The following is a 21,840-nucleotide window of genomic DNA, read 5'->3' on the forward strand; positions in this document are numbered from 1 at the left end:
CCCGAGTTTGCTGCACTTTTTAAGATGTTATCGACTAACAAAGACTTTTTAATGATTGTAATTACATATCAAATATATTTTTATGCATAAAATATTAGTGGCTATATAACAAACATGTTTCTCATTGTTCTAATATTTGTACTAGGTTAAATTTCATTTTATTTCCAAAAATATACTTTTTTCGTACAAGTTTACGAAATTATTTAAAGATAAAATCCAGTTTGGGCTTCTTACAAATATTAAGATGACCAGAAACACATTGAATATACAGACACTGATATTCTAAACCAGAAAATATATTTAATAAGTAAGTTTAATCGTAGAAATAGTTTATTATTTGGAAACATCTTACAATGCAGCAAACTCCCGAATGTGCCTTTAAGCAATGTAAATGTATGTAGTTACACGCACATAAGACATACATTTTATAAACATCAAACCTGGATTGTGATTCCAATATGATGTGTTTGAACCAGTGTGAGATATAAACAGGTAAAACAATATACTGTGACCCCACACATTAAAATCAAATTTACATTTTAACTATAAACTGGTGAAAGAATGGCTGATGCTATCACATAATGGCTTTTTGACACAGTTCACCTGAGGAAACATTCACAATACTAAATGGGTTCAACAATGATTGTCTGGTCCACTTTTTTATATATAACCGAAGCCTTGAACACTGTCACGGTTGCTAATGCTGATAACCCGATCATAACATAGAACATGCCTGTCCATCCATAATACGTGGAAATAAGACCAATGACAGGACCTTCTATACACGTGCCTATACTTCCAAACCCTGCAAAGACAAACATAAATACTGTAATCATTCACAACGTCGGGATCAGAGATATCAGTTTTTCACTTTCATCTACACGTTTCTACACACTGAATGTTGTCTGTCAGATTGGACTGTATTGACATCAATTTCTGCTAACAGATCTGTCTGTCCCCAAATCCGCACATTACACCTGTCCATACAAGGACGGACATGGTATCTGAGACCAAATTTAATTCACTATCAGAGTAGATATTATCAGAGATGTAATGTGGGTCTGACTGTCCGTAACACAGCTAACTGCCTGATACTGTGGATGAGGGTTCTGGTAGTAGTCAATATGTGCTGTACTTACTATTTATATCTTTCCTTATTTCTTTCCATCATTATTCTATTTCTGACCAATAGAAAGCTGACGAACCTTTGTTATCATAAAATAACACTACGAAGCCAATGCTTCCTGTTTATATTAATATGTGTTTACAACTCACCGTTAACTAGCCCCACTGTGGCTGACCCTGAATTTCTGTTGTCTTTCTCGCCAAGCTCTATTGGTATAGACCCACCTGTACATAACAACAATATTCACATGTTAATATTCACATGTTAATATTCACATGCACAAAGAGTATCCCTTTTTGATAACACCCCTCTCCCTTCCTAAACATAAACATAAACAAATGTTGATAGATTATTTTTACTAACATTTGTTTTCCATTTTGTAACAAAAACAAAAGAGGGATTTTTTAAAAGAGAAGTTGGTGCATTAATGGCTTTACAATTCCCCATTGAACCATTAACAGGCATCAAAGTAAGTTGAGTATGGTCGTTCTGGCTACCACATGTGAAAAACTAAAAATTGAAAAGGGTTCTGTTCTCCACAAAATCTTATTAAACAACAGTAACACGACCTAAAGTTGAAAACGTGTGTGTTATTCAAATACAAGATGCACATTCAAGCATCGGTACAGTTAGAACACTGATATGAATGAAAGAAAGAAATATTTTATTTAACGACGCACTCAACACATTTTATTTACGGTTATATGGCGTCAGACATATGGTTAAGGACCACACAGATTTTGAGAGGAAACCCGCTGTCGCCACTACATGGGCTACTCTTCCGATTAGCAGCAAGGGATCTTTTATTTGCGCTTCCCACAGGCAGGATAGCACAAACCATGGCCTTTGTTGAACCAGTTATGGTCGGTGCAAGTGGTTTACACCTACCCATTGAGCCTTGCGGAGCACTCACTCAGGGTTTGGAGTCGGTATCTGGATTAAAAATCCCATGCCTCGACTGGGATCCGAACCCAGTACCTACCAGCCTGTAGACCGATGGCCTGCCACGACGCCACCGAGGCTGGTGATATGAATGAAGAACACAATATCAGTAGGTCTATGGAGGGTGTTATAGCAGTAATAATGGGAAACTGTATACTTGTTAAATGTTTTGCAAACTTAGAGTGTATACCACCAAATCAAATCCTACAGACAACAATAGTAACATGTGGCTAAAACTCATACCTGCAGTGCATCAATTGACATATACATCACGGATATAAATACTACCACTCTCTATCAAAAGTTTGTGCACCTCAAACTTTGACCCAGTCAGAAGTTATTTGGTTTAGTACTACCCGTACTGACTATAGGTTACCCGATCCCCGTTTTGTGGGTTATTACACACTATGTTTACACTGATGCCTGTATTAAAACTCACTCTGGGTGGGTGATGGTATTGGGATGCCAATCTAGCACTTACCTGGGGCCTAATTCTCATAATCTGTCTTAAGCAACATGGAATCTCCCTGACAAGTCTTTTAGTATCGTACTGTGAGATGTCACAGTTGCAAGACTTTAGTGAATTATACACCAGATTTAAGTCTTATGGTTTAATAATTATGCCACTGAAGCTGATAAATAATTTTAATGACTGACAAACATCTTAAGAATACTCACCTAACAAGGTGTCTGGGCCTGCATTAAAAGCTCCAGCGAGGAACATGCATATAGAATTGACGGCTAGCCCCCAGGAGCTGGTCACCACGAACACACACAGAGCCAGCGTGGACAGCGCTATGGAGATTGCCGTACCCACTAACGTTCGGTTCGGGAAATACCTGCAGTACAATACACAATCATTACATTTCCATTACATTCATTACAATATAAAGTAAAGTTTCTTTTATTTAACAACGCCTCTAAAGCACATTGATTTTTATCTTATCATTGGCTATTGGACGGCAAACATATGGTTATTATGACATATTTCTTTACAGGAAACCCGCTGCCGCCACATAGGCTACTCTTTCTGATAAGTAGCAAGGGGTCTTTTATATGCACTTTCCCACAGACAAGACAGCACATACTATGGCCTTTGATAAACCCGTTGTGGATCTCTGGTTGGAACGGGAAATAGCCCAAACTGCAAATGGGTCTACTGAAAAGGATCGATCCGGTGACCGACCGCTTCACAGGTGGACACGATACCACTTGAGCTACATCCTGCTCTCTCATTATAGCAGAAGCAATGGGAGTTTGTTAATTTCTTGATGAATGTAAAAATAACATCAGGGAACGTCATTATCTGATGACATCATTTTATATTGCTAACTTGTCTTATTGAGCATTATTGTTTTTAACCAAAAAAATGATTCAAAATAAAATATGAACGTTGAACATTATTATTAGTAAGCATGACATTGTTTCTAATTTAATTGTAAGTATTGTCTGTTATTTCTTTTACATTCATCTGGGTATGAAAAAACAAATCTGCAAACTTATGTGAGAATGGCTCTGTCGATTCACACAGTTTGCGGATGATTTGTTTTGTTAATACCCTGATGAACATAAAAGAAAAGAAATCCTTAGTTAATATACTTTACTTGGCGCTATTCATATGGGGGCAGCAGGATATACCACATTAATAAATATTATATTCCTGGTGTGATGGCAGCACTCCCCCCTCCCTCCCCGCTTATGCATAGGCCCTTACTTGATTTAATTTAAAATTAATTAACTATTAGGTGTCAAACAAAGGTAAGTTGATTAATATGAGCTTTCCCCCCCATCAAAATGCAAAATGATTCTTATATAATAAAATTAAAAGGTCTTACCGATCAAGTACAAATCCAACTAAACCACTGCCGACGACTCCACCCACTTCGAATGCCGTGGAAAACACACCAGCCATGCCTTTAGTATAACCTAACTGAGACAAATGACAAACAGAAAGAAAGAAATGTTTTATTTATCGACGCACTCAACACATTTTATTTACGGTTATATGGAGTCAGACATATGGTTAAGGACCACACAGATTTTGAGAGGAAACCCACTGTCGCCACTACATGGGCTACTCTTCTGATTAGCAGCAAGGGATCTTTTATTTGCACTTCCCACAGGCAGGATATCACAAACCATGGCCTTTGTTGAACCAGTTATGGATCACTGGTCGATGCAAGTGGTTTACACCTACCCACTGAGCCTCGCGGAGCACTTACTCAGGGTTTGGAGTCGGTATCTGGATTAAAAATCCCATGCCTCGACTGGGATCCAAACCCAGTACCTACCAGCCTGTAGACCGATGGCCTACCACGACGCCACCGAGGCCGGTACGACAAACAGAGTTCTGCCACCAGCCTGTAGGTGTGCTATATACATGTATATATAAATATGATGTGGAAAACACGCCAGCCATGCCATGCTTTAGTATAACCTAACTGAGACAAACGACAAACAGAGTTCTGTTACCAGCCTGTAGGTGTGCTATATACATGTATATATAAATATGATGTGGGAAACACGCCAGCAATGCCTTTAGTATAACCTAACTGAGACAAACGACAAACAGAGTTCTGTCACCAGTCTGTGGGTGTGCTATATACATGAATATATAAATATGATGTGGAAAACACACCAGCCATGCCTTTAGTATAACCTAACTGAGACAAACGACAGAGTTCTATCACCAGCCTGTAGGTGTGCTATATATATATATATATATATATATATATATATATATATATATATATATACTACAAATATATACTTCAAAAGAATTTAAGGGTCAAAAATTTATAACCAAATAAGTTTCAGAGTGTATTAGATTGATGATGTAAACTACACCAAAAATTTAATTTATTGTTCCATATTTACAAAAAAACACAAATAAACGTCACTGTATACAAGAAAGTCACATGACATGCTGTCAAAGTTGAAGGTTGTCAAACATGGATTTTACACATCCGTTTAATAGTGTGTGAATCCACCCCTGGCGCGAATACACTCGACACCTCGTTGCCTCATGCTGTTGATCAGACGTCTGAAGAACTCTTGGGGAATGGCCTGCCACTCTGCCATAAGAAGTTGACCCAGATCATGAAGGTTGGCCGGAGGGGCATGGTTATCCCGAACTCTCCTGCCTAATTCGTCCCAGGCGGTCTCTATTGGGGCCAAGTCAGGCGAATATGCTGGCCAATCCATCCTGGCGATACCTTGTTGTCTGAGAAAGTCCGTTACCACCCTGGTGCGGTGGGGTCTGCCATTGTCATCCTGCAGAACTGCCCCCCACCGCCAATCTGCTGAAGGCCTGGGAGAACCAACGGCCGGATAATCTCATTCAGAGAGCGGATTCCATTCAGATTGCCATCCACCACATAGAGGGGGGTCCTGTGGTGGATAGAGATGCCGCCCCACACCATGACGCTGCCACCACCGAACCGGTGATGTTGTCTAACGTTAACATCAGCGAAGCGCTCCCCAGAACGTCTGTAGACACGAACCCGACCGTCGTTGAACTGGAGACTAAACCTGGACTCATCAGTGAACATCACTCGACCCCACTGAACACGTTGCCACCGCAGATGAAGTGTGCACCAGTGACGTCTGGCCGTTCTGTGATGTGGTAGGAGTTGTGGTCGAACAGCCTGGCGACGGCAGCGTAGATTATTGGCTCTCAGACGATTGCGTATGGTTTGATCAGACACTCGAGTTCCAGTCGCAGTCCGCAGATTGTCACGTAATCGGCGTGCAGTGGTTGTGCGTTGACGTAGAGCCATATTGGTGATGTAGCGGTCCTCTCTATTTGTAGTGCTTCGGGGTCTTCCCGAACGTGGACGATTTCGAACAGAATTCGTTGCTTGGTACCGTTGCCACAGTCGGCCAACGACACTCTGACTGACACCAAGTATCAGAGCAACATTTCTTTGCGTATTGCCATCCTGAAGCCAAGCAATAGCCCTTCCTCGATCTTCGATAGTCAGTTGACGTCGTACCATTGTCGAATTTGGAGTGTGCACCGTACACGAACGCAAGCTCCAATTATACGGAAATTCAGCATTGGGAACATGGAATACACATGCAAAGCGTGCAAATGAAGCGCTTTGTGAAAAAGCAAGTTATGGGCACTTAGCAGACCTTTCGCTTTCGCCCTAATTTACGTGCAAATGTAAGCATGTTTTCGCCATTAGAACTAGTCGACAGTGTCAATGACAGTGGATTTTAATTCATTTATGGGTTGCTTAGACCCACTTTCGTCAAAATGGAACAATACCATGCGTGACATTATGGTCTAGCTAATATAATTGACATTCAGAAAATAATGTCGAAAATATCGTCTGACTCTTAAATTCTTTTGAGTAGTATATATATATATCTATAAATATGATGTGGAAAACACACCAGCCATGCCTTTAGTATAACCTAACTGAGACAAATGCCAAACAGAGTTCTGTCACCAGTCTGTAGGTGTGCTATATATATATATATATATACTCTTCAAAAAAAGAAACGCAAAAGGGTACAAATGGGTTATAACTCCGATTTTATGTTTCCTACCGGTTCATGCTTTGTGAATATAAGGTCATTGCATGTCCCAAACACATTCCCACGGTTACATTCGATAAAACGCAGCTACTGTACAATAAAGTTCCAAAATGTGAATATTCGCAAAAACGCAGCCACGTGCAAACCATGTCACCACTGCACGTGCGTTGTCTGCATGTGCAACATGAACACCGACAGTATAAAAGTGCAGGGTGTTCGCTTGCCTGGCCTCTGTATCTGGCCGACAGTTGACAATCCAGGACATGCCACGTCTCAGTGAACCGCAGAGAAACAATACCATCGGCTGACTAGACGCAGGCGAATCCAGAACGGCTGTTGCCAGGGCATTCCATGTGTCCCCAAGCACCATCTCCAGACTGTGGGACCGTTACCAGCAACATGGATCAACACGTGACCTCCCTAGATCCGGTCGACCACGGGTCACTACCCCCGGGCAGGACCGCTACATCCGGGTACGCCACCTTCGGGAACGATTGACTACTGCCACCTCCACAGCCGCAGCAATACCAGGTTTGCGCAGGATATCCGACCAGACCGTACGGAACCGCCTACGTGAGGTAGGAATTCGTGCCCTACGTCCAGTTCGAGGTGTCATCTTAACACCACAACACCGTCGACTCCGACTGCAGTGGTGCCAGATTCATCGACAATGGCCTCAACTGCGATGGAGACAGGTGTGGTTCAGTGACGAGTCCCGATTTCTGCTCCGACGTCATGATGGAAGATGTCACGTGTATAGGCATCGTGGTGAACGTTATGCGGCAAACTGCGTGCAGGAAGTGGACAGATTCGGCGGGGGTAGTGTCATGGTGTGGGCAGCCATCTCACACACTGGCAGAACTGACCTGGTCCACGTGCAGGGCAACCTGAATGCACAGGGCTACATTGACCAGATCCTCCGGCCACACATCGTTCCAGTTATGGCCAACGCCAACGCAGTGTTCCAACATGACAACGCCAGGCCTCACACAGCACGTCTCACAACGGCTTTCCTACAGAACAACAACATTAATGTCCTTCCTTGGCCATCGATATCACCGGATTTGAACCCAATTGAGCATCTATGGGACGAGTTGGACCGACGCCTCCGACAGCGACAACCACAGCCCCAGACCCTGCCCGAGCTGGCAGCAGCCTTGCAGGCCGAGTGGGCCACCATCCCCCGGGACGTCATTCGTACTCTGGTTGCTTCAATGGGCAGGCGGTGCCAGGCAGTTGTCAACACACGCGGAGGCCACACCCGGTATTGACTCCAGATGACCTTGACCTTGGTGGTGTGTCCTATCACTTACTCACAATGGACTAGAGTGAATTGTGAACAATCCTGCAACATTTGGTAATTATCGGACTCACCATTCAATAATTAAATCAATTCTCCAAATGTTTATGACAATGTGGTTTTTGCGTTTCTTCTTTTGAAGAGTATATATATATATATATATATATATATATATATATATATATTTTATATATAAATATATTTTATATATATATATATATATATATATATATATAAAAATATGATGTGGAAAAACACCCCAGCCATGCCTTTAGTATAACCTAACTGAGACAAACGACAAACAGAGTTCTGTCACCAGCCTGTAGGTGTGCTATATACACGTATATATAAATATGATGTGGAAAACACGCCAGCAATGCCTTTAGTATAACCTAACTGAGACAAACGACAAACAGAGTTCTATCACCAGCCTGTAGGTGTGCTATATATATATATATGTATATATATAGTATATAAATACGATATAAATATGATGTAGGTGTGGAAAAACACGCCAGCCATGCCTTTAGTATAACCTAACTGAGACAAACGACAAACAGAGTTCTGTTACCAGCCTGTTGTAAAAACTTGCTATATGTACAATGTATCAATATAAATATGATGTGGAAAACACCCGCCAGCCAGCCTTTAGTATAACCTAACTGAGACAAACGACAAAACAGAGTTCTGTTACCAGCCTGTAGGTGTGCTATATACATGTATATATAAATATGATGTGGAAAACACGCCAGCCATGCCTTTAGTATAACCTAACTGAGACAAACGACAAACAGAGTTCTGTTACCAGCCTGTAGGTGTGCTATATACATGTATATATAAATATGATGTGGAAAACACGCCAGCCATGCCTTTAGTATAACCTAACTGAGACAAACGACAAACAGAGTTCTGTCACCAGTCTGTAGGTGTGCTATATATATATATATATATATATATATATATATATATATATATACTACTCAAAAGAATTTAAGGGTCAAAAATTTATAACCAAATAAGTTTCAGAGTGTATTAGATTGATGATGTAAACTACACCAAAAATTTAATTTATTGTTCCATATTTACAAAAAAACACAAATAAACGTCACTGTATACAAGAAAGTCACATGACATGCTGTCAAAGTTGAAGGTTGTCAAACATGGATTTTACACATTAGAACATTCGTTTAATAGTGTGTGAATCCACCCCTGGCGCGAATATGAACACCGACACCTCGTTGCCTCATGCTGTTCGATCAGACGTCTGAAGAATCTTGGGGAATGGCCTGCCACTCTGCCATAAGAAGTTGACCCAGATCATGAAGGTTGGCCGGAGGGGCATGGTTATCCCGAACTCTCCTGCCTAATTCGTCCCAGGCGTTCTCTATTGGGGCCAAGTCATGTGGGCCAACACGTGACCTGGCCAATCCATCCTGGCGATACCTTGTTGTCTGAGAAAGTCCGTTACCACCCTGGCGCGGTGGGGTCTGGCATCCACATCCTGCAGAATACCTGCCCCCCGCCGCCAATCTGCTGAAGGCCTGGGAGAACCAACGGCCGGATAATCTCATTCAGATAGCGGATTCCATTCAGATTGCCATCCACCACATAAGAGGGGGGTCCTGTGGTGGATAGAGATGCCGCCCCACACCATGACGATGCCACCAACGAACCGGTGATGTTGTCTAACGTTAACGTCAGCGAAGCGCTCCCCAGGACGTCTGTAGACACGAACCCGACCGTCGTTGAACTGGAGACTAAACCTGGACTCATCAGTGAACATCACTCGACCCCACTGAACACGTTGCCACCGCAGATGAAGTGTGCACCAGTGACGTCTGGCCGTTCTGTGACGTGGTAGGAGTGGTGGTCGAACAGCCTGGCGACGGCAGCGTAGATTATTGGCTCTCAGACGATTGCGTATGGTTTGATCAGACACTGGAGTTCCAGTCGCAGTCCGCAGATTGTCACGTAATCGGCAACATTTGTGCGTTCGTAGAGCCATATTGGTGATGTAGCGGTCCTCTCTATTTGTAGTGCTTCGGGGTCTTCCCGAACGTGGACAATTTCGAACAGAATTCGTTGCTTGGTACCGTTGCCACAGTCGGCCAACGACACTCTGACTGACACCAAGTATCAGAGCAACATTTCTTTGCGTATTGCCATCCTGAAGCCAAGCAATAGCCCTTCCTCGATCTTCGATAGTCAGTTGACGTCGTACCATTGTCGAATTTGGTGGTGTGCACCGTACACGAACACAAGCTCCAATTATACGGAAATTCAGCAACATTGGGAAATGGAATACACATGCAAAGCGTGCAAATGAAGCGCTTTGTGAAAAAGTTATGACAAGTTATGGGCACTTTCAGACCTTTCGCTTTCGCCCTAATATACGTGCAAATGTAAGCATATTTTCGCCATTAGAACTAGTCGACAGTGTCAATGACAGTGGATTTTAATTCATTTATGGGTTGCTTAGACCCACTTTCGTCAAAATGGAAAATACCATGCGTGACCTTTAGTCTAACCTAATGAATTGACATTCAGAAAATAATGTCGAAAATATCGTCTGACCCTTAAATTCTTTGAGTAGTATATATATATATATAGTATGCCTATAGTATAACCTAACTGAGACAAACGACAAACAGAGTTCTATCACCAGCCCAAAGGTGTGCTATATATATATATGTATATATATATATATATATATATATATATATATATATATATATATATATATATATATATAAAAATATGATGTGAAAAACATGCCAGCCATGCCTTTAATATAACCTAACTGAGACAAATGACAAACAAAAGTTCTGTCACCAGCCTGTTGTAAAAACTTAACACACATGTACAACAGAACTCAAGTCACATTAATTGTATAGCAATGTATTTCACCCACCTGATCAACAAAAATTGGCTAATTCAGTTCAGTGGGCAAGAATGTTCCATTATGTCAGGAGTAACGACATACAGTCTTTTTCATCTTTGTCTAAACATACTGACTTCCATAATGAATTCAAAATAAATAAATAATAACAATGAAAATACTCACATGTTTTAGTAAATACATTGGAAGCCACATATACATGGTGTACCGGACAACCTTGAGACAAAACATGGCCACTGCCACTTCTGCTATCATTCTGAAAATTAAAAAACCCAAAACAACAGTAAACAAACTAAATGGAACGGCTTTAATCAAAATGTTAACTAACTTGCATTGTAACTGCCATTAATACTTACACAGAAATGTAATACATATTTAAAAATAAATGCTGAACTCACGTTTAAAAAAAGTCCCATCTCCCACCAACCCCAAACTCTTTCCTGTCATGGACGGAGGAGCCGGCATGACAGGCATGCGCTACAACACCTTGCTCTGAATGTGCATGTCTGACCTGTCCTTAAAAAGGTGAAAACTCTCTACCATACATGTATATACATTTCAGATCAAACCCAGTCAATTTTATGTAAGAAAGAGAGAAAAGGAAAACAGAAGCTGAAATCTGATAAAAATTAGAACAAGAACTCTGCAGAATTAAATATCAGTGCACTGTGATGAATGTCTGTAGGTGCAACAATAAACCAAGTTTTATTGATCTAGGACTTGTAGCTTGTAAGAAATGGATCTGAATACAAAACTTTAACATTGATAACTTTTAACATAAACTTCAACGCCATCACTGGGGAAGTAATATTTATATCTTGCCTTTTTTACTCTGTAAAGGCGTGACACAACTCACATTCCTGATTACACAGTATTATAGATCTACATATACCCTGTGTGTACAAACAGGACTGTACATACCAGGGCCTTTGATATTGATTACACAGTATTATAGATCTACATATACCCTGTGTGTACAAACAAGACTGTACATACCAGGGCTTTTGATATACCAGCTGTTGAGCACTGGCTCAAATAAGAAACCCAATGGACACACAGCTGAAGATTGAGTCCAGATGGATCATGCTTTATGTTATTAATTCAGGAACCACCATTATTTTGAAAAACACATCATGTCTTTTTTACTCTGTTTTCAGAATGATTGAGGACCATTTCAAAACCATTGCAAATATAAAACTACATTATCTCTACAACAGTACAGTCACGCAATCCAGTAAATCTGTAATTTCCTACAATACAGGCACACAATTAATGACAAATGACAAAAATGAGTCTTTATTATTTTACTATGTTCAACAGACTGTGGGCGAACAGAGATTGGGAATTAAAAAAAATTCTATTTTGCTAAAGATGGTGTGAGATTTTCTTTTCAGTCTAAGACCAAAAAGAAAAATGATGTATTGTTCTGTTGCTAGGAGAAGCTGCAGCATCTTTTCCAATTACTTGTGTATGTACATTACTGCAACAAAATTACACAGCACAAATTTAGATTTCCAATAGCTTCTTGGACTAACCTGGCTATTGACATTCACTGGATGAAACATACTCGACACCCAATATTCCTTTTTACCCACTCCACCAGCTCAACAAGATTAAATTTCCAATATTCTTGACAGATAAGTAGTCCATCCATCTAATTGCCACTGTCTGTATGGCAATTAGTAGACTACACATGTGGTAAGTGGATCGCAGTGTCAAAGTAAAAATATTGGATTTCCATTACAATTTGCACATCAAACAGCTTTATTACAGTGGACACGCCAATTACCAGATCTGTGATAATACATTTGTTGATTTCTGTGATCCATTAAGTACTGGGTCTTTTATTTGTATAAACCTACAGGTTTGCTATTAAGAGTTGCATGTATGTCCTAATACATTTGAATGTCAATCAGTTTTTCCCCGACCTCACCCCCAGGGAAAAAGAATGAACTTTTACAACAATCACACTAGGTGTTACGAAAGAAGAACAAGAAGATAGAGTAGAACTAAATTTGCTTACAAAATTGTAAAATTGTAGGATTGCATAAATGTTCATCATTGAAAAGATAATTGTGTTGATACAAATGACCAACTATAACAAAGGGCCAAGTTGGAATACCAGATCTAAGTAGGGAGTAGACCTGGGCCCATTCCATGAAGCGATCTTAGCTCTAAGCTAACTTTAAGTGCATAGCTACCAAATGCACACAACATGATCTTAGAGCTAAGATTGCTTTGAGGAACAGGGGCCCTGACGCGACATAATGTCAGCACATCCTAATGGCAATACACTACTACATGTATTATTCTACTGGTTATCAGACCTTGTACGTTAAGGGGAAGGAAGGAAATGTTTTATTTAATGACACACTCAACACATTTTATTTATGGTTATATGGCGTCGGACATATGGTTAAAGAAAGAAATGCTTTATTTAACGACGCACTCAACACATTTTATTTACGGTTATATGGCATCAGACATATGGTTAAGGACCACACAGGTATTGAGAGAGGAAACCCACTGTCGCCACTTCATGGGCTACTCTTTTTGATTAGCAGCAAGGGATCTTTTATATGCACCATCCCACAGACAGGATAGTATATACCATGGACTTTATTACACCAGTTGTGGAGCACTGGCTGGAACGAGAAAAAGCCAAATGGGTCCACTGACGGGGATCGATCCCAGACCAACCGCGCATCAAGTGAGTGCTTTACCACTGGCCTACATCCCCCATCTGTACTTTAAGCGGAGCTACAAATGTATAATTCTAGCTCTCCATCACTCCAGTTAGACTCGATCAACAAGAGGTAGTTTTAGCACTTAAAATGGGATTTTAAATTATTTAAAAAAAATATTACTACCAGTACAAGAAGAAGTAAATATCAATGTACATAAAAAATATGGTAATATCTTGAATGGCTCCCCATAATCTAAGTATAAAGTATGGCTTATCCTTCAACAATACTATCTTGTATAACTACAAAATGGCATCAGATCTAAATGTCTATTTTATGAACAAAGATGCATTATAACAGTGTTCACTGTTTCAAAGTAGGGCATTGTGTTTTAAAAAGATATAGCTATGGTACACACACCTCAAAGTAACTACTGCAGTAAAGCAGTCCGAGAAACCAATGACAACAGCTGATTAAACATTAAAGCACAAATTAATGACCCATTAAGACAAGCCTAATATTAACAAGTCTATACAAGTATATAGGCCAGCTGCTATAAAAAGACAACCAGCTGCTTAAGAAGGTCAATCCCAACAGACTGCCTTTATAGACATGGCTCACCATGATCTATAAATGTGTCTTGATGTATAAACTAATGTGAAACTGTAATATGGTGTCAGCATTACTTGCCGCTCCCCAACATAAAGAGGCCAATTGCAGAGCAATGTAATTAACCTTGTTACAAGTACATTTAACAGCAGAAATTTCCAATAATAGTAATCACAGATTTCACATTTAAGCAGTAATGGCTGCTACATAGAGGATACTCCCCGAGTGTCTTGTGATATCATAATTTATCAGCACGAGTTGATAAAAGTATAAAATCCGAGGCGTGTCGAGGCTTTTATACTTTTATCAACGAGTGCTGATAAATTATGATATCACAAGACACGAGGGGGGTATTCTTTTTATCATCCATTATCATTCTTTTCATTTGCGACAGTTGTAAACAATGTCAGTAATGTGGGGTGAATGTCAGCGGTAGAACGGCAGTGGCGTGACGTCACTAATAGTAGGTTTAGCGCTGAAACAACACAGTAACGTAACAAAACATTGTCTTGGGATTAAAATTTAATGGATGATAAATATATATACTAAATTGACGCCAAAAGTATCTGTGATGTTGATTTTTTTCTCCAATAAAACCATCTTTACCTGACAAATGATTTTAAATCCAATCATAAGCAACATGGACCTTACACCAGAATACAACCATGTGGTTTGATGGTGGCTTTGATGATTGTCTGTAATTTTCCCCGGGTATTCTCATGAATTTTATTCGGTGTATTCTATTTACTAGAATCAACTTTTGTTTATGTGATTAAAGAAATATTTACTTCTGTAAGAATGATTCTGTCACATCACAAAAACTTTTGGTGTTGGGTATAAGTAAAAAAATCACACAAAAAACATGAACTTACGGAATTTTCCACAGCTGTAAAATAGACAGGCTTTGTTGTGCCGTTTTTTCATTAGATACCGTATTTTGTTCTGGAAAGGAAAATTATATTTGGAGATGGGTAAATTCAACACATTGATTACTGCTAAAACCCCCACAAAACCCCCAAACAATCCTTAATATTATTCTTTATAGTGTAATTACACTAATGGAAGTAAAATAACATTTTAAATATTTAAGCATGTCACACACAAAAAATCTACTTTTGTTTTCCTTCCATGAAGTACCTGTCTTCTTTGATTTTCCTTTTGATCTTATTTATAATCTAGGTCACAGTTAATGCTGGCTGTGAATGTGAAATATGCAATGTGTGGTGGGACACTGTGAACGATTTTTTGTTTGTTTTGTTTAACGACTCTTGGATGTCAAACATTTGGTAATTCTGACACATAGTCATCAGAGGAATCCCGCCACATTTTTCCTAATGGATCTTTTACATGCACTTTCCCCACAGACAGGAGAGCACATACCACAGCCTTTGATCAGTTGTGTGGTGCACTGGTTGGAACATGAAAAACCCCAATCAGTTGAATGGATCCACCGAGGTGGTTCGATCCTGCGGCACAAGCACCTCCAGCAAGCACTGAGCTAAATGCTGCCCTCATTGTGAAGGAATGTAATAGCTGATGTGCTTGAAACCGTAACTGGATAGAAGCATGAAAATAAATTGAAAGTTGATGTTCCAGTTAATAGATTATATACAGGTATAACACCCAACAACATGACAATTATTTCTGCATCTTATTTCAGGTGCATATTCCAGGGTAGGGGAGTTGAAACTTCCCTACTCTTAAGAAAATTTTCCTTTTTCAGGGAAAGCACTACCTGACACTCCCTAAAAACTCAAGCTCAACTGTCTAGACCTCCCTTGCACAATTGCCTGTATTTCCAAACTGTATAAACATATAAAAGGTCTATACCAACTGCAAATTAATACATAATACTATTTGTTTTAGTTGCTTCATGTTAAAAATGACAAGAAGACTTCTGAATTATACAGGCAACTGATAGTAATGTCTGCTGATTGAGAAAACAAAACACAAAGTCGACTACAGTTTATTAAAACTGGTTGTGATTGTGTTTTACATTAATTTAGTACAATAGTAAAAAAAAAATACCGCAGAATAGAGAACAGACTGCTGAGTTTGTTTTAGGCATTGTAGAATATAGTCCTTTCTTGTTAAGGAGAGCTACCACTCTCACTCCCACCCCTCCCCTGATACAAGGACAGTCATTTTAGCTCCCCTCAGCATGTGAATTTATATGGGACCAATGTGGTAATATCTTATGGTTCCCCATAATTCAAGTTAGGGGAGCAACTTAAACACTCCCCTCAGTTTGTTTTCAGGGCAATTAGGTCTAAGAATAGAGACTGCACTGTTGAGTCCGTGAGAAATGTTTTTTTATTGTATATTTTCAGAAACAAGGTGCAGTTTGTTCACTTGTGGTAAGCTTGACGATTGTGAACACAACCATAGAAAAAACATAAAGTATATGTCTGGGTTTCTGCCAGAGAATAAAACAAAACCATACCCAGATTTGTTTTAAAAAGTTAACCTTTTGACAAAATTAATTACTCTTATCATTAACATATGATTTTCTTGACCCTAACCCTAAATGTAACCCATTTTCTTTCCTGTTGACTGTGGTTGCATTTATCTGGCAGAAATTTGTATGTATATATATAGCTGTGTTTTGTCTTGTAAGCAATGTTATATAAATGGAGAAACAAGATTATAACTTAAACAAATATTTATAAATAGAGTAAACATTGCTTTAAACCCTCTTCTAAAAAGCAACTGATGTTAGAAGCCTCCAGACAAATAAGATTAATGCTTCCAAGACAAATTCATGTAACTTATACGCTCACTATGTACATACATGTACCTCTACAAATCTGGTACATTATTAGTGAGGCCAATTGTAGCATTCAGTAAACATTAGCAGTTAATGAAACAGCAGTCTGGTTGGTTATACGTGTATACATGTTATATAGAGCTAGCACAGGCACTAGTAAAGCCAAAGTATCTCTGATATTAGCAACTGAGTACAGTGTACCACAACATTTTCAATTTACATTATTTATATTTTCAAAGGCTTTCACGAACACACCAATACTTTGTTATTCCATTCATAAAACTGTTATCATTTCTCAACATATTTTATACTTTTACATTATGTATATTGTATTATATTTCAATAAAATATATTTTATCAAAATTTATTTTGTGTTGCATTTTTTAAATCAGATTTCATTGACAAGCTGACATATTTAAATGGCTGAAACTTAAGAAAGCAAAACATTGGTTCGGAAATTCCAATGCAGTGAAAAGGAAAACTAAAGATATAATACTCTACAGTAACATTACTGTAAAGATATACATGCACTATAAACTACATGTACATGTAACTTTTTTTTTTTTTATACATAATTTATAATATGAACAATTTCAGGGTAGAGTATACCTTTAATACTTGTAGTGCTTATAACAATGAAGGAAGAAGAAGTTTGTTTATATTAACAACACCACTAGAGCAAATTGATTAATTAATCATTGGTTATTGGATGTCAAACATTTGGTAATTTTGACTTAAAGTCTTAGAGTGGAAACCTGCTATATTTTTCATTAGAAGCAAGGGATCTTTTATATGCACCATTCCACAGACAGGAAAGCACATACCACGGCCTTTGTGGTACTTTGGTTGGAATGAGAAAAAAGAAATTAATGAGTTGAAAGGATCCACCAAGGTGGTTTGATCCTGCGATACAAGCACCTCAAGCGAGCACTCTAGTGACTGAGCTAAATCCCACCCTCTAACAATGAAGGATTGCTAAGAAAAGAAAGGAATGTTCAACATCTGTGAAACATGATACCGTAGTTATATCACTTGGTGCAGTTAACACACCCATGACACATAGCAGTATGGTCAGTTGTGTTGCAGTCTGTGGTGGGTGATACAGCTACCATATGGGACAAAATATCAATTATTACCAACCTGGTGAACATATGGGTGTGTTGTACAAATATTGTACAAACTTTAGCTGCAAAATTACGTCATTTCTTTAAGTGACGTCATCTTCACTGGTCTTATACAAGTTTTAGCTACATGTATGTGCATTAGCATGTCTCGTTGAGTATTGTTGGAAATATAATTGTCTAATTTTACATTATTTGGTGGTGAGTAATAAACAAAATACCACACTCGTTTTTGTTAGATAATATTTTTATGAAACTTAAGAACTTCCTATAGTACCCAATATCTGACTTCATTTTCGTTTGGTCAGATACATAGGAAGTTCACTTGTTTTCAAAAAATTATATCTGGTGAAAATGGTCATAGAATTCTATATTTACCCTTTGACAACCAACCAGTGCTATAAATCCAGTACATGTATATTAATCTATCAATGTCTGTGGTATGTGATGTCCTTTCTCAGCAAAAGTGTAACATAAAAGATTGTAACAGCAACAGGTTTCTTCTTTAAGTACATGTGTGTAGACTAAGTATTGCAATAAACATGCTAAGACAATAAAAGCAGCCATAGATTTAAATGTGCTAAAGTGACATTAAGCAATCATTCCTGCCTGGTTAGAATGGGAAATTAACAAGTGGGTCCATCAAGTGGGATTGATCCTAGAAACCACTGCACCTCCAACAAGCTGCATGTTGCTGTCAGTTTGTGTGAACGCTAAGTACTGCGGTAAGTACTACAGTCAAACATCATTACCCCGACCTCTGTAATATAGCTGTCAGTTTGTGTGAACGCTAAGTACTGCGGTAAGTACTACAGTCAAACATCATTACCCGACCTCTGTAATATAGCTGTCAGTTTGTGTGAACGCTAAGTACTGCGGTAAGTACTACAGTCAAACATCATTACCCCGACCTCTGTAATATAGCTGTCAGTTTGTGTGAACGCTAAGTACTGCGGTAAGTACTACAGTCAAACATCATTACCCCGACCTCTGTAATATAGCTGTCAGTTTGTGTGAACGCTAAGTACTGCGGTAAGTACTACAGTCAAACATCATTACCCCGACCTCTGTAATATAGCTGTCAGTTTGTGTGAACGCTGAGTACTGCGGTAAGTACTACAGTCAAACATCATTACCCCAACCTCTGTAATATAGCTGTCAGTTTGTGTGAACGCTGAGTACTGCGGTAAGTACTACAGTCAAACATCATTACCCTGACCTCTGTAATATAGCTGTCAGTTTCTGTGAACGCTAAGTACTGCGGTAAGTACTAGTCAAACATCATTACCCCGACCTCTGTAATATAGCTGTCAGTTTGTGTGAACGCTAAGTACTGCGGTAAGTACTACAGTCAAACATCATTACCCCGACCTCTGTAATATAGCTGTCAGTTTGTGTGAACCCTAAGTACTGCGGTAAGTACTACAGTCAAACATCATTACCCCGACCTCTGTAATATAGCTGGAGAGCCCAGCAAATCTCCATGTCATTAAAGTGTCTTATGGCACAACTTTCACCGATGTCTATTACGATTAAAAATGATGTATCTCAAAGCACTGATACCGTACAGTGTTGGCCAGGAAAGGTGAGCAACTACTCCTGATTCCCTTCACTCTCGCCTTAAAAGTTTTAGGATTGCAGCAAATTGATCGCCTTGCAGTAAAAATTAATTAATTTTCTTTGAAATTTCATGTGATCGCTCGCTTTGCACCACTTGCTCATGGTGAAGGCAGCCCTAAACTTATTGATTCTCTCATCAAAATAAAAATAATGACGTCTGACTGTATAAGCAACGCACAATCTGTTAAGCATGTGGTACATGTATTAAAATCTGCTTTATATCAATTACCTTTGCCGGGTACCTGGATGCCTACTTCAGAAGGCTGGGAAAATGTAAATAAAACCACAACACCAATGGCAGCCTGAAAATGTAGATGATCAAGTTGGGGTATTTGAATGAACACAGCCTAATATACAAAGAGAATAATACATGAGTGGTCATTAGATACCATTTATCTTACAAGTTGTTTTAAAATGTATCTAACAAGTAAAAGCAAGTTTGATACGTTTTTAAACAAAGAGTTGTAAAAAAAATGGTATCTAACGGAAACGAATGTATTATTTTATTTCATACATATCCTCAAAAACCAGGTAAACATTATTTACAGCCTTTGCACCTGTAGCTAACTTATGTGTCACAGAGAAATGATTGTCAGGTTAACTATACATCACAGTGTAATTGATTTTGATTGTGCTGCTTTTTCATTGGATGTATGGCATTGGTGACATGGTCACCACCTAGGAGCAGCCAGTACATGTGTACAAAAGTATGTGTTATCAAAAATAACATGATGTTCTCACCAATGGGTGTGTAAGAAATGACGTTTGCATATACATGTAACTGATTTACAGTGGTATTTACTGATATTCTAGATTATAAATTAGCATGCAGGTCCTAGGGAATACGGTTAAAGCTGCTGCCAAATATGAATATGCAAATGTTGGTGAATATATTTAATTTTTATTAATTTATATGCTTATATCCAATTAAGGTTCAAAGTTTGTCTTGTTTAATGACACCACTAGAACACATTGATTTATTAATCATCAACTATTGGATGTCAAACATTTGGTAAGTTTGATATATAGTCTTAGAGAGTAAACCTGCTACATTTTTTCATTAGTAGCAAGGGATCTTTTATATGCACCATCCCACAGACAGGATTGCACATACCATGGTCTTTGATATACCATATATGGTGAACTGGCTGGAACAAGAAATAGCCCAATAGGGATTGATCCCAGACCGGGAGTGCTTTACTACAGGGCTAAGTCCCACCCCAATTATTAACGTGCACTGTCCTAAGGTCAACGACAGTCACTTTTTGCACCCTTGGTTTGGCTTTGTACACAATAAATATAACATATCCAATGGTAATGTTTTCAAATGATATATTTCACGAAAGGTACTTTTTATTTTTTTCATCCTTTAAAACTTAAAATTAATATTTTCTCCAGAATTATGAAAAATAAAAACATATCTACCGGTAAACAAAGTTGTCTGTTTGTTATAGAATTTTGACAGGGGTCAAGGTTAGTAGACTAGTTTTTATTTTAAGGTGGTAAGCATTGTAATATTCCAATGTCACTTTGCATCTCCTTACAATAACAAACTGGGTACATGTTTCCATTTTCAGAATACTATAAAAATTCCAATAAAAAATTGCTCTTGAAATTTTTGTTTGAACATTAATAATGCATCTGAATGTGTTTGACGAAAATCATGTGATTAAAAAATTGTATCATTTACGAAATGTGAATTTCAAGTAACATGGGTTAGTGGTTAGCTGAGAGATTGTAGTAGTGGTTGTATAACTCTTATATGGGATCGGATGCCGGCATGCGAACAAAACCATCACCAGCCTCAAAACTCATGATGTAAACACTGTAGGAAACATAAACACTGTAGGAAACGTAAACACTGTAGGAAACGTAAACACTGTAGGAATGCCTCCAAGATGTAATACATTTTATAACAGCTTTACAAAAATACATCTGAGAATTAACTTATTTCATTCATCTGTTCCATTTTAATTTGTTGAACTAAGACATACTGAGAATGGCTACAGACTTTTAAAATAACGTTCACCAAACTGTTAATACGTGGAGTTTGTCCTGCTCAAGCCAGGTGTATATATACCTACAGGTATGTGAAATTCATAACAAAGACAGAGTAGTACAAACGTGTATGAATATGTGTCCATTTATCAATGGAAGGTCATTACTAATAAAACAAGATGAATTCAGGCATGGCAGAGCAGGGGGGAGGCTCTAGTCCCCCAAATAA

General features: G+C 38.6%; 1 protein-coding gene across 2 annotated transcripts in view; it reads right to left on the reverse strand.

The window, feature by feature from the left end:
- Nucleotides 1-329: 329 nt before the first annotated feature.
- The window catches only part of LOC121367471 (putative glycerol-3-phosphate transporter 5), a 50,818-nt gene continuing 29,307 nt past the window's right edge, over nucleotides 330-21,840 (reverse strand). For both annotated transcript variants that reach the window (XM_041491656.1, XM_041491658.1), the window contains exons 8-14: nucleotides 19,843-19,915; nucleotides 14,978-15,047; nucleotides 10,978-11,068; nucleotides 3,904-3,998; nucleotides 2,747-2,907; nucleotides 1,276-1,350; nucleotides 330-805 (exon numbers count right to left, since the gene is read on the reverse strand). In XM_041491656.1, the coding sequence (XP_041347590.1) occupies nucleotides 624-805; nucleotides 1,276-1,350; nucleotides 2,747-2,907; nucleotides 3,904-3,998; nucleotides 10,978-11,068; nucleotides 14,978-15,047; nucleotides 19,843-19,915 (747 nt within the window). In that variant the 3' untranslated portion in view covers nucleotides 330-623. The remainder of the gene's footprint in view (nucleotides 806-1,275; nucleotides 1,351-2,746; nucleotides 2,908-3,903; nucleotides 3,999-10,977; nucleotides 11,069-14,977; nucleotides 15,048-19,842; nucleotides 19,916-21,840) is intronic.

The sequence above is a fragment of the Gigantopelta aegis genome, chromosome 3 (genome assembly GCF_016097555.1).
Source record: "Gigantopelta aegis isolate Gae_Host chromosome 3, Gae_host_genome, whole genome shotgun sequence".
NCBI lineage: Eukaryota > Metazoa > Mollusca > Gastropoda > Neomphalida > Peltospiridae > Gigantopelta > Gigantopelta aegis.